Raw genomic sequence first — 14735 nt, forward strand, 5'->3', positions numbered from 1 at the left:
TGAGCTGTCTGCAGCCTAAACAGGATGTCTTTGAAACAAAGAATTGAAACTAATTTGCCTGAGACCTTGGCCAGAAGCTCTGGACCACATACGTCTCCTTCCCGTTTGAGCATCCCGCATTGTGTGGCACTGCCCTCGTCTCTTGACAGCACCACTGAACAAATAAAAACAACTCCAGTGAGGTCAGCGTTTGCTGCAACAGCCCCTGAGGGAGGAAGTGAGGGTTAGCCCTCAGGAGCCTCTTAAGAATGCATTTGCTTTTTTTCATATAGCAACAGCTGGGGCCATGGCTCTGTCACTCATAGCCAAGACAACAAAGACAGATGACTCTGGAACAAGTTTCCAGGACAAGACTGTTGTACAGAGCAACAGGCTATGCTGGCAGATAACCCATCACACAGATGAAAAATAAGATGTCTTTAGCAAACGGGTCTAGATAATGTTGTAAGGTGGTTTTGAGGGCATGACACTGTGTTTGTGTTTAATGATGCCTTCAAGAACGTCTCAGATGCTATAACAGACAAAAAGCAATAAAGCAAGGAAGAGAGAAGCTTGGAAATCTTCCATCCAAGCCACTCTGACCAGTTTGTGTATTGTGCCAAATAAGCAGCAGTTATTACAGAAAACCATGGTTCAGAGAGCAGACCTCAGAAAACAGCAAAAACCCAAGTCAAGACCTCTTCCTAGGCAACTGACACACCATGGTTCACACAGCTGAACTCTGTTATACTCCAAAACAGGCTGGCTGCACCCATCCAGTCCTGGGCTAGCTCCTGAGCTGTGCCCACCATCACCTAAAAGAGTGCTAGCTGATAGGAGCCACAGCAGCCAGCTACATACTTGCTGCAAAACGCCCTTGGTGTTTCATGATCACAGAGCATCCTTAACAGCCATACACTCAGCACCGCCTGCACCAAGAAAAGTCTCGTTACAGGGCCCCAAGGGCTCCAGTCCTGACTCCTAAACATGCACCTTCTTGAGGCTGCCCTGCTGACAACAAAAAGCCAACGTCTCTACTAGCAAATAAACGTGGTCTGGGCTTAGGCTGAGATAACGGTACACAATATTGGTCTTGTGACTTCTTAGCATCCTTCCTGGCATGAATTTGGCCCAGGCTAATTATTGCTTTCTCAAATGATGCCTGGACATAGTTTAGGGATCAGTATAAGCTCAGGGCGCTTCCTGTTTTGGACATGGCCAGATTGCTCTGGGGAGCGGAAGGATTTAGCTGTTGGACAGAAGCTACTTCATCCTCGTTGGCACAGAGCAAGACTACAGTTCCTGTCGGCTTTTATTTACTAGTTTAGCCGCAGTCAAATCACCTACCACAGCTGCGTATTTCACTGTGATGATAAATCTTACTCCCGCCCATGATCTGGACAGGACTGGGCATCTCAGCAATAAGGAAAGAAAGGTTTTGAGTCTTATCCAAAATTTATGGAAGGTAATAGAAAGCATTTCTTTCACTTCAATGACAATTGTCATTAACAATGATCTGAAATGGCACATTTCTGCGCAAAGGGAAACTCTACCCCAGGCAGAACCATAAAATCAGGTTTATTCCTTTTACCAAAGGGATAATGCAGAGATCTAACTTTTAAATACTGTGACGCGACCTGAGAAATTGCAGAATGAAGAGCTGCCAAGTCCCACACGTGCGTCTGTCCTTAAGGACATTCCTCCTTTTGCTGGCACTTCAGCTCACTCCAGGTCTGGCCAACTGCTGCAAGGGGCAGTAGCAAGAGATGCGATCCCCAGGTGTGCTAATTAGTACCAGCCCCCAGTTACAATGGCTAATTCATGCATCAAGTTTTACAGATTGCTTCCAGAAATGGTTTTCCAAAAGCCCGTTCTTTGATCCTTTGAAACCAAGACAGCAACTTCTGCAGCAGACCCACGGGGAAAAGGGAACAATGGTTTTATTAAGTCTGCTGAATTAGGAACCTGACAGCATCAGATGAAAGGAAAAGCAAGTCTCCCATCTTGATTTAAAGTGAGCACACATTCACTCCGTAGACAGCTTCTTCTAGAGCAAACAACTCTGTTAGACTTGGTGAACAGAAAAGCAACACGGCAGCTCTGAATCCACCCCTCATTAGCAGTCTGCCTCACCTACAAGCAGTTCCCTGCGTCTGTCGACTAAAGATTTCCCGTGCCTTGGTGAAAGGAGCAGGCTAATCGATGAGGTAATGCTTTTTTATTCTAATGAAGGACTTGAGTCATCCTATTATTGTAAAGTCCATGAAACAAAACATGTTTAAATCTGCCCAATTACATCATGTTCGATCATCTTCCAAAGCAGAAGTAAAAAAAAAAAAAAAAGGACATTTTTGATTCTGTGTTGTTGTAAATTTATAATTTATCCCATCTAAAGGATCTCCTGCCTCCTACGAACCCAGCTCCATTAAATAAGGACTTGCTTAATACGCCTGCAGAACGGCTCACGGCAGCTTCTGCACTCCTTCATGACTGTTTAGTTCTGCACTGCTACAAATGACCGCACATTGCTGTTAAACAGGACGGGAAAACCAAAAGCTGAGAGTTCACTCAGAGGACTATGGGAATTATTTGAAAGCTGGTGCCAGCTAGCGGCAATGGTATTTCATTACAGTTCCCTGACATCGCTCTACAATTCCTCTACATACAGAAGTGTGTGGTAAGTTTTATTGCTTTAATACATCGTAAACAATGAACCAGGTCTATTAAAAATCCTGTGACAACTTTCTTAAAAGCAGGCATATCTACTTCAGCAAGGTGGTCAAATTCCAAGCAGGGTATTTACATTTACATCCGAGCAATTCCCCCTGCATTTCCAGTTGAATTACGTGTTCTTCACTTACTGTCTGATGCTGCAAGGAAGTGTTGCACTAAGCTATTAAGTCCTTGCTGCATTTTACCACAGGTGTAGTTACATTTGTGTTCTGCTTGAAAACACCGCTGGATGGCATACACAGCTGTAACACTACACAGACTATAGAGTGATTTGCAGTCCTTCGGGTTTAGGATGATGGTATAAACACAAATTTACTATTTATAAAACCCATTAAAGTATATTCAGTGTTCCAATCAGAAAGAAAATGAAGCACATTAAAATAATTACTTAAACTCTTTCCTAAATGATCCTCATGTTCCAGCTGTGCATGTACTGGAATCACTCAAGCCAGCCATGACAGAAACTCACCACTGAATTTAACCAAGGCAATTGCTTCAACATGCAACATAAAACCCGAGGAAATAATGACTGCATAATCTTACGGGACCAAAAATCCAACACTAGACCAGGAAATATGAATGCAGATAATGACGATGCTGGCATGGGGGAGGACTCTCACTAGTTTTCCTCAGGTCAGCAAAGTGACTATCTCCAGAATAAAACAAAACACAGAGCAGCCAACTTTAGATCTGTTAGTTATGCATCCATTCCTCTCCAAACCTCCCTGAGAGATCCCAAGGTACAGTTCTTGCTGATTGTCAGAAGTGGACATAGCAGCAGAGTTTTTGCAACCACCTGTCAAATATGCTCTCCTGAAGGCCTGCTTATGGATCTAACATATGCCAAGTACAAGCCCAGGAGTACCAGAAAATCTCAGTTTTCCTGAGTGCACTTACATTCAGTTAGCGCTACCACAGAACAGCAACGAGAGAAGAGGGCTGAGTCCTTCACACATCCAGCTCGACTCCCCTGGCTGGAAAGTATAGCTAGAAAAGGTGCTTAGTTCCACCACTTGGCGCCACACAGGCCTTGGTAGAGTTCTCCCAAGGAAAACATATTCCAAGTGAATACGTTTCTTCCACTCAGAAGGCACAACACAGAAGGAATATGGATGATTCTGTGACATTCAATAGCTAAACATGGATTCATTTTCCATGGTTTTCTTTCAATCACCCTCAACCTTCCATCTGGGTGGGGACAGCAAGATTTGCAGGAAAGAAACATGTGGGAAGCTGTGCTCAGGAGATGGGATTAGAGGCAGAAGAGAAAGGAAAGCCCATTGCATGGGAAAACAACACCCAGAAAGCACCTATAAACATAAAAAAGTTCAGGACAGACAAACTGGAGGGACTGAATTCCTGCAAGGAGAGCATCCCTGCCATCCTGCTTTACTCCCTAGCCAAGGGGAGGCTATATGCTTGACCCTAAAAAGGGTTGAGAGCAGACAATTAACGAAAAGTGAGGCTTATCCTTTAACTGGATGGGTAATACAGACTTTTTGCTGCCTTTTCTTCTTTTTCCTCTCTGTGATGGGGAAGAACGCTGTACCAGACTATGTCTTTAGTTTTCGGAAAACTAAAACTAAAAACTGTCAGAAATGTTTCAGTAGAAGACCAACGTGGCTGTTTACTGGGATTCTGCAAGTCGCCAACCTGACAGCAGCTGGATTGGAATTGTGACAAATACTTGTGTCACTTGGCAAAGTGACGGTCGAGCATGCCTTGCAACCTAAGCTTGTGACTCAACAACTGACAGAAAATAAAGATCTGCCTGTTTAAATCTCTGAAGGCTTCACAGCTGTGAGCCCAGATACACATGCTGCTAGGAAAACAAAGCTCGCTCTTTCTTTTCTTGTTCATTGTTTTAACTATCTGCATTTCATTAAAGAAAAAATAACCTGTGTCTTCTCTCTTCTTTGATGTTTTGACACCTTCAGTCTTTCTCAGCTGACCAGGACAGACAATTGCTCCTACTGCTGTGTATGGATCCAGCTGGATTCAGAGGGGAAGTCATGCACTTACATGGCTAGACCAAAAGCCAGTAGTAAATTTACAACTGGCTGAGGAGTAGGAGGATGCCTCAGGAGTGGCATCCTGAAGAGTGGCAGGAGTAAAATCTGCCAACCAAGGACCAGAAGGCACAGCAGCTGAACACACATTTTGACAAGTTTGCTCCCAACCATCTGCCCAGCAGGCAGCAGCTGTGCCATGATACTGCTCCAGCCTGCAGAAATTCTCTTCCTTGGAGGTGAAAATCCAAGAACACTGCCATCGCCTTGGACTTGATGATCTCAGAGGTCTATTCCAACCTAATGATTCTATGACTCTATGTTACAGCTCTGGGCACTCCATCAATAAAACTACTTGGAAAGATGCTAAATGCAGGACTCCCCTGAAGCAGATTTGTCTCTTCATCAGCCATTCCCAGTAGCCCAAGGTTTCTGGCAGAGGAAACAAGATGAAACGTTGCCACTCATTTCTCCCCCAAAGACAAAAGGCTAAGGTCATCCTAGGTTCTTCTGCTGCAACAGGGAAGGAAAGGAAAGAGAGCACTGGGATGAACCGCTCTGGAGTCAAACTCTAGCCCGGCCGCCATTAGGGGGCTGGGAGATATGAAGGTGTAAGAGGCAACCCATGAAGGTGTGTGCCAACCCACCTCCTCCTGCAGCCAGCCCAGCTCTGTGGGGCTTTGGCAAGGCCAGGGCTGGCTGCTTGGCTGCTCCTTCCCTGCCAGTCTGTTTCTCAAAGCCACCGCCTATTTCATCTGCAACCAGGAAAGGCCTTGAGTCATTTAATAATCTCCCCACCAACTAAACCCAGCAATGGCAAACCTCGGGCACCAGGGACGGTTGAGCTTGACACCGGCAACTACTAGCTACAAGGCTTTTAAAAACTTTTGGCAGCAGGCCCCCAAAAGGTCAGCCCTCACCAGCCCCAGCCCTTCCTAACTATTGTCAGGACTTAGCTGTATCTGCGTTTAAACACAACAAATGCAAAGCTTCCACCTACCCACGTGTCTTTATTCCTCCGGAAAGGCAGAAATTTGGATGAGGAGAGGCCACGAAAGGAAATCCTCTGAAATAACAGCAAAGGTAGAGTGGAGACAGAAAGTCTCCAGGACCCACAAAGCCAGAGAAGAGCTCTTGCCTGGGGAATACCCACCTCTGGGCTCTGTGCAGCTTGCCGGGAAAAACCTAGGGCACTGAAAGGTTTAGGATGGCAAAGGGAAAAGGACGGAAGGGAGGGAATCATGTGTGGTGGACAGGCTCCAGCGAGGGCTGCGGAGAGCTGATGCAGACAGGAAAGGAAAGCACAGGAAAAGGTGGGTTCTCCCAAGCCAGTGAACAAATATTACCTCAGAAGTTCACTGCAGCTGAAGAAACGCATGCACTGAAAGGGCTGCTGCATGCTTTAAACCATGAAGCAGCCACGCTCCTTTTGCAAAATTGTTGCTGCTTTGTTCAGAGGAGCTGGTTCTGAGTCATTTTAATCAGTTGCTGTCTCAGATTTATTGGAGTAAACGGAATACAAGTACTAAATTCAGTACAGAGCGAGAGGAGAGAGATGCTGAAGCTCTTGGCTTCAACATACAAACAATAAAACCACAGAGTTCATCCACAGAGGGAGAAGACAAAACCCAACTCAGTTACTATGATGTGTTTTTTAAATTGTTTTAAGATTCAGAGCTAGAAATGTCTAACTTGACCCTTCTGGGATCAAATAAAAAAATCCACAATTGATTGCCTGAATTCCCTCCAGAAAGCAAAACCCTAGGGAACCCTCAGGGCACACTGGGAGCAAACACAGCAGCAGGCAGAAAGCTAACCCCTGTGGGCAGGGGAGTTCAGGGCCTTACTATTTTTTTTTAATAATTCTTTCACACCCTAGGCCTGAACACTGGAGCTCAGTTCAACAATTCAGCTGTTCGGACAGTCCCCGGTACTCCCCTGGCATGGGACAACCTGCCTTCTCCTAAACCATCCTAATCACAGCCCAGGAGGCAGCACAGGCCAGCAGGCATTCTGGACATAGCAAACCGAATTTGGAGGACAGGGGAATGTAATGGTATAAACATGGCCATTCAGCCCCAGCCAACACACAGCTGAGCTAACACGCATTGATGCTGCTCCGGATTCCTGCTTCACACAGCTCTCTTCATGTGAATCTCTCAAACCACTGGCAAATTACCCCTTTTTCCACTGCAGAATTTTCAGCAGTATCATCAAGGATATCCTAGCTGTGGGTGAATAGCTCCTCCATCTTGTGGCTGTCTTCCATGCCTTTCCCTTAAGAGGATTAGCCTCTTTAAGATCTACTATTCTTGCTTCTTTCATTCCTGAAGGCATTCAGTTGAAGAAACCTCTGCAATTGTGACTAGCCACACAGTACTATTTTGCAATTTATGAGGAAAATCCTTTAAAAGACAGCAGTGTTAAAAGATACTGCACCTCTAAAAACCCAGGTATATTGTCAAAGCACCATCATAGCCTACTAAGCACTTAAAAATATCTATCTGCAAATGTTGAGATAGATGGATTTAGAGAAGAGTGACAAAGAGTGGCATTGCACTCACTTTAAGGAGAACAATACACAAAAGTAAGTCAATATACCTAATATTGTCCCTATGTGTGGAGTAAAATACATATCTGATTTCCCATTTATAAAGGAATTAAAGCATTTCAACAAATGGATATTCTAATGATCGTAGCTTACCATAAAAAAAAAAAAAAAAATATATATAAATAAAAGAGATGCTAACTTTAAAAAATATAGTTTGGCTATGAGAGCCTTGTGACTTACAAGTCACTGTACAGTAAGAGTGCCAAGAAAAATGAAACAGAGACAGAAATGTGCCACTGCTACAAAAGTGAGTACACTAATACTCATTCCCTGCTGCACAGATGACATTAAAGGACCACCTTACTCAATGTTAGGAGAGTTTGTTCTTACAAGACCTATATATTCTGTCCAAAGCTGAAAAGATTTCTGAAAATATCCAGGAAAACTTGCAGAATAACTGGTGACAATACACTGGTACTGGAACAATACTCCAAACTCTCAATAATGTCAGTGGATGAAGAGGAGAAAGCACACCCCTACAGAACATATTTCAAATGAATTTCAACACTGCACCCCACAAATGTAACCTAATTTTGAGCACCTTATTATTTATGGGGAAAAAAAAAAAAGGAGGAGGGGTGTTAAGACCTGGAAACTTAATCAGAAATATGTATTACAGTTTTTGAAATGTCCCTGATTTGGACAAGAAAAAACGCAGTCTTTCTGTGGTTAAGAATCCCAGAGATGGCCCAAGATCACCCTGCCAACACAGAAAGCAAGCTTTTAGGCAGGAGAATCATACAGCAGAGAAACACAAAGTTTCTAGACCATCGTTTATACCCACAAAAGCTGAAGAGCAGAATTGGCAAGTGAGTGGCCCACGAGACATGAAAGACCAGCTCAGACACAGCCTTGAATGGGAGGCAGAGAAATGAGCACAACTGGGATGTCTCCTCCAGGCAAAAGGAACCAGACCATTACGAGCTTCCACCTGGATGATCACCAGCAACAGAAAACAAGAAAAAAAGACCCTAGTTAAGCATTTTACCCCCAAGGCCAGTATATTTATCTGGATATCTGGTGGCTCAGCAGCATAGCAGCAGTGCTGGGCCAAATCCAAGTCACAGCCTTCTGGCCCAGGAGGAAAAGTTGTTACCAAATGAAGCATGCTGACAACATATGGACGCCTGTGCTACTGGAGCAGTTTCATCCCCATCCAGAGAGAAAAAACCCTGTAAGATTATGCCAAACACATGATTCAATTTAGGCCAGAGCTCTGCTGCTCAAAGCACCCTGGCCACTGACACTGCCTGAAATGGACTGGCTTGTTTCAGTGCTGACTTTACATCTTTTCAAAGGTTTTTCACAGGGAAAAGATCATGGATTTTTTTTTTTTTAACCTGAATCCACTAGGCATTAGGGAGCAGTTTACTACTCAACATATTTATCCAGTCTCCATCGCCTCCTTTTTTATTCATTCCCATCCCAAAGTAACTTCAAGCACATCTGAAGCACTAAAGCTGCGAGGCCTGCAAACCCCCTCTTTAAAGCAGGTCAGCATCTAACGTTTTAATGGGTGCAGACCTAATATGGTTGCCCAAGAAATGCCATCCGCTGACGGCTAAGCTCCTGCCTTCGGCCTCTGACCCAGACACCTATTCCCAGATGGTATAAAGCTAGGACACAATGCTTATGTCCGATCTGATCTCCATCGGTGTGAATTTAAAATATCTTCCATGGAAGAAGGGTGAGTTACAGGAGAATAGAAGCGATGTAAAATCAGATTCAGGATTCTCATTTCCACTTTCATGTTTCTGCCTCGACACCGTAAATGTGAGATTTACAAAAATAACAATAAATACATGTGGAGATTTTTTTTTTTTTTTATAGATAGCCAAGCACTGGTTTAGAGTGAAAAACATCTGACTGCAGAACATGTCATACTGCAGCTCTGTACCAGTAAAGACCATACTTCTTATATAAACGAAGTTACTCTGATTCAGTAAGAATTCCGTTCTCGAGAGGAATGGAAACAATAAACTAAATGAGGATTAAATACCAGATCTTGTCATGCTTCAGTGCATTAAAAGACCAACGTAATCAAGACTTTCAAATGCTATGTCAAACTGTGCAGAGGAGAAAAACAAACTTCTTGTTTGTTTTGGCACAGCTATTTCTTTACAGCTTCTACTTGTTGTAAGTCAGGAAATAAAACATTGCATTTGCTAACCCAATAGATCATTTTCCTACCCAAAAAAGGACAGCTTCATTTGTATCCTTACCAACTAAGAACAATTTTGTGGGAAGTACTGCTGTATCTAAATTCTCATTGTAAATAGTTATTTAACTTCTTTAAACTCTTCTTCAGCAAAAAAATAATTTCGATGATGAGTAATTAAGCACATGCTTTGTCAAAAGAATAATATTTAAAGTTTTGTGGTGATATGTAAAGGATTAAATATTTCAAGTAAAAAGGACAGTATCTGGACATCAACAATTGTATCTGATTATAATAGCAGGAGCAAAGTCCAAACGGTGCTTCCAGAATTAATCATTGTAGTTGACCCAACTTAGTGTGGGAGACTCCAGCTCAGAGCCTGGAATGAATGATCCCCTTGGAAATGATTCAAGGTAATTGGGAAACACCAAGAGAGGGCTCTGGCCTGTTACTATCAGTTCCTGTCTATTGCTATGAAGAAGCATTTTGAAAGCACTGTCTGGGTCCAGGACAAAGAACATTCAGTAGTGGCTGGTGACTGTGGGTGGCTGAAACAATTCAGTTGAGTCAGTCGTGCTTACTGAAGATCAAGAACAGCTAAGCCTTTTCTACTTGGGCATCCAAAAGCTTGAGACAGCCTAAAAAAAAGTAGTCACTACACATGATCCTAGCCACTGAGAAACTAGATTTGCTTCCAGGCTTCAGTAGTTAAAATGTTTTGGAGAATTACATGAGAAATTCCATCTTGAAGAGAAGAAAGTAACTGGCTGAAAATTATGGGACAGGTAAGCAAACCCAGATACCAACAACAGCAAGCTTCGATTCAGTTACTGTTTCTCAAGCTGTTAATGCTTATGCCTTAGCGGCATTTAGCGTGTGACACCTTCAGATAAGGGAAAAAAGAAAGAAAAGTCCATTTGTGAACATCGTGATTGAAATGTTGGCTGTTTTGGTCTTTACACTGCTATAACCTTACCTTCTTGTAGACACAAGTGAGCTCAAAAGCAGTTCCAGACCTGTAAACACCAGCGTACTGCAGAACGGCACAACCAATGGACCTTGGTGGCTTTATGTTTTGTGGTGGGACCCTGTAGTGTCCAGTAAAGTGCCTACTGTAGCCGAGACTGTTATCAAGACATGGATGATGTCCCTCTGTCACTTGGATTTCCTGAGGAACGCACTAAAGTGGCACTACAAAGTCTTTCCTCTACAGAGGCACCTCCTTAATGAATCACAGAGGCCTCTCCTCCTCTGTGAAACTCAGCTGAAAGTGACTGACATTGTAAGACGTTGGGATGAATGGACAGTGACACAGAACAGCCTTATTTGTTTAGAAAACTAGGTTAAAAACTAAATAACAAAGGCACTATCAGCCATACCTGATTATACCAAGAGGGTCTAAATCTTCTTCCTCCTCTTCTTCTTTTTTTTCCCCTTTTTTGGCATTTTCCACTAATGAAAGCTGTGAGATTAAGTCAGGCGTCTTCTCCTCTTCAAAAAAATCCAACGCCTCATTTTCTTCATCTTCTTTCTCCTTGTTATCAGGAATGTTTTTACCCTTGAAGTCAATGGCACTAGTAGATTTTGTTCCTGCAAAATACAGTAACAGATGCAAAACTGATTACACAGGATAACAACCATTTTTTATGATGGCTCGCTTTGGCGAATGAAGGACATGATCAGCTTTTGTGAAACTCTTTCCACATGTATATGGATCGGAGCAATCCCAAGCACAGATACAGGCTGAGCGGAGAATGGGTTGAGAGCAGCCCTGAGGAGAAGGACTTGGGGGTGCTGGTTGACAAGAAGCTCAACATGACCCAGCAATGCGCATTTGCAGCCCAGAAAGCCAACCATACCCTGGGCTGCATCAAGGGAAGTACGACCAGCAGGTTGAGGGAGGTGATTCTCCCCCTCGACTCTGCTCTGGTGAGACCCCACCTCCAGTGCTGTGTTCAGCTTCGGGAGCTCAATACAAGAAGGACATGGACCTGTTGGAGAGAGTCTAGAGGAGGGCCACAAAGATGATCAGGGGGCTGGAGCACCTCCCCTATGAAGACAGGCTGAGAGAGTTGGGGTTGTTCAGCCTGGAGAAGAGAAGGCTCCAGGGAGACCTTATAGTGGCCTTCCAGTGCTTAAAGGGGGCTACAGGAAAGGTGGGGAGGGACATTTTACAAGGGCATGTAGTGATAGGACAAAGGGTAATGGTTTTAAACTGAAAAAGGGTGGATTTAGATTAGATGTAAGGAAGAGATTCTTTATGACGAGGGTGGTGACGGACTGGAACAGATTGCCCAGAGAAGCTGTGGCTGCCCCCTCCCTGGCAGTGTCCAAGGTTGGATGGGGCTTTGAGCAACCTGGTCTAGTGGGAGGTGTCCCAGCCCATGGCAGGGGGTTGGAACTGGATGATCTTTAAGGTCCTTTCCAACCCAAACCATTCTATGATTCTGTGATTCCTGATGTCCCTTCTATCCACTGATGTGACATTATGTGTCTGATCTGTTTACCAATTTAAAGTAGTTAAGTAGAGAAAGACAGAGGAAATGAACTTTATCTGAGACATAGCGTGTCATGTTTAATCTGCTTATTTATGTTCCTTCTATTATCAACATAAACAACAGAATTTCCATGTGGTTATTCATCCACCCAAAGAAAGTTGTCTGAGAAGTCTCCCTCTGAAGTGCCTATTTCTCTCCACTGACTACAGACAGGCCATAAATACTCTGCTTAGATGTAGGCAGCTAACTTTGACATAGCTAACTTTGACATAGCTAGTGGAGATAAAGTCCACTTTTTATTACTAATTTAATTCATTTGGGATAAAACTAAAGCCCTGCTCAGCATTAAGAAGTTTCCACAGCAGCTCTTCAATTTACACTCAAAAATGAAGCCTGAAGTTCTAACTCCCTTCAGTATGCAAGATCCATCCAACTGAGCAAATTCAGCAAACTGAAGCAAACACTTTGACCAAGTCTTTTCACCATACTTGTTATATGCAAAACCCAGGAGAATGAGAACTATTCCTTGCTGTTGAGTCTTTGAATGTTCAGGAAAGCAATTTAATGAGACTAGCTAAAAATAGACTAGTGAGAACCATGACAGACAAAATTCATAGTTTCATCCTTTTGACTGTTAAAGTAACATGGCATGGAAGACTCATCTCACCCAGCTTTTCATGCTTGCATCTGCCAAATCACCCAGGGCAGACTTCATTGACTAAATGTGGGTGTCTACGCTGAGCAAGTTGTCTTGTGCTCCCCTTATAGGCAAGAGAGCGCTGGTCAGGGTAGGCAGTGAATGTCAGGATGCTGCGTATCTTATCCCCACAGTCATCTGTGTCTTACCATGTCGATTCTCCCTAAACACCCCTGAATACAGCAATCACATCTCCAGCATCTGTAAGGAAAGTGTACACAACTAGTTTGAAGATCTGCAGTGTATGTGCTGAATTCCACCCGGTTTGGAAGGGTGAGACTTATACTATTCTAAGGCAGATTTCAATGAACAGGTCACAATACTTCCACCCAGTCTGTCCACAGCATAAAGACAGTCCAGACTAACTCAGCTATAGACATGTGCACCACAGTTAGGTTAACAGTATGCAAAGGTTAATAAATAGGAACTCTGAATTCTCTGTGCAAGGGGTCTACTTTCAAGAGAATGCTGCCAGGGAAAAAAGAAAAACCAAACCACTCCAAAACATTATTAGCAAAAGGATTTTGCCAAATATTGTGCCATTTTGCCCCTCCTTGACTTTAGGAAACTGCCAGTCTCACAGAACTTCTAATCTGGCCACACTTGACACTTTTGCAAAATCGGCTGTTCACACATGGTGACTTGCTAGCACCTTGCAACTTCACTTCCTTAAAACTAATGCTGCACTGAGAAACCTGTACAGCACCAGGCTGGAGTATTCCCTGCTCAGCAGCTCTCAGCTGAATTAAAAGCAGAGAGCCCATCTGTTCCATTCATTCAGTGACTCCCTGCTATGCCCAAGGAACATAAGAAAGGCACTATATGAATCACTGGAAGAGGCAACAAAAGCTGGACATAAGGCTAAAGAAAAAAATTTTTAAAAAAAAAAAAAAAAAAAGAGTGGCCAGAGAATGGGTTTAACTAATAAAGAATCTGTCTTTTATTCAAATCTTTGTCAGGGTCAATAATTTGCTTTAGGACCCTCTTCAGCAAGGCCTAACAATTTTATTAGGAACGAAAACCAGACAAAACTCGGAACAGTTGATCATTAAGGGAGACGGTGTACTGTCCCTTCAGGGTCCCTCTCTCCACTGACAGTATTTAGCCTTCTAAACTTATGTGTTCTGAATCACAGCTTAGGTATATGCCTAAGGGAAATCATAGACGGTGGGATAGATACCTTCAAAGCAAGCAATGTGGTATTAACATTCTGAATGAGGCATGTGTCCACTGAGAGGAGGGGAAAACACTAGCAAACATGACTATGCAGCACTGTAGATGCACAGAAGGATATTTTCAGTGACAACCATTGTTCTGGCATTCTCTAGTTTTGGACTACTTGAGTCAAAAACAAGCACATTCATGGCAGAGGGGACACTCACTTCTTTTAGTTACCTAAAAATTCCAGTAACTCAGGACTTGTTGCTAGATCCTCATCTTTTGAGATGAATTTCATGATATCATTGAACATAGCTCTTCGTTCACAGATGTCAGATTCCCCCACGAAGAGAACCTTTCTAGGCAAGAGCGGAAGAGAAGCCTGTGGGTATCGTGTCGCCAGTCTCTGGTAGAGCTCCTCTATCTCGCTGTACTTCTTGGAAACCTGCAACGAAACATGCTGCCTGGGTAAGGTTTTTTACAGGAGGGACACAGGCAGCAAAGCAGCATTTTAAGCGCTGTGAAACATTAACGCCAGAAACTGCAGTGGAAAAACATGTATTACCAAGGAGCTTTACATATAGCCTAGTAAAAGCCTTTTACCTACACAGTGAATCCCCAAGCATTGTTGCTGGTCTTCCAATTCTGTTATCAAATTCACTCCCTAATGGAACTGAAGTTCATTGCCAAATACCCAGTGTCCATTTCTCTGACTCACCACTAAAGAAATACTGGGAAGGTCACTGCTCCAGATACTTTTCTCTGACAGCAAAAATCCTTGTCCACTAAAACTAAGCTGTACGATGCCCAGCCCTGAGAGACGGGAGGGAAGAGAAGCCCAGCCAGGTAGGCACCTGATGGAGAAAGCAGTCCCAATCTTTTCATCATTTCT

General features: G+C 43.4%; 1 protein-coding gene across 1 annotated transcript in view; it reads right to left on the reverse strand.

Moving 5' to 3' along the window:
- HS1BP3 (HCLS1 binding protein 3) overlaps positions 1 to 14735 on the reverse strand; it is a 53249-nt gene that overhangs the window by 24559 nt on the left and 13955 nt on the right. Inside the window, exons 3-4 of the mRNA XM_086461616.1 lie at positions 14081 to 14288; positions 10870 to 11080 (exon numbers count right to left, since the gene is read on the reverse strand). Coding sequence (XP_086317742.1) covers positions 10870 to 11080; positions 14081 to 14288 — 419 coding nt within the window. The remainder of the gene's footprint in view (positions 1 to 10869; positions 11081 to 14080; positions 14289 to 14735) is intronic.

This window comes from Leptosomus discolor, chromosome 2 (assembly GCF_034619465.1).
Source record: "Leptosomus discolor isolate bLepDis1 chromosome 2, bLepDis1.hap2, whole genome shotgun sequence".
In the NCBI taxonomy this organism is placed as follows: Eukaryota; Metazoa; Chordata; class Aves; order Leptosomiformes; family Leptosomidae; genus Leptosomus; species Leptosomus discolor.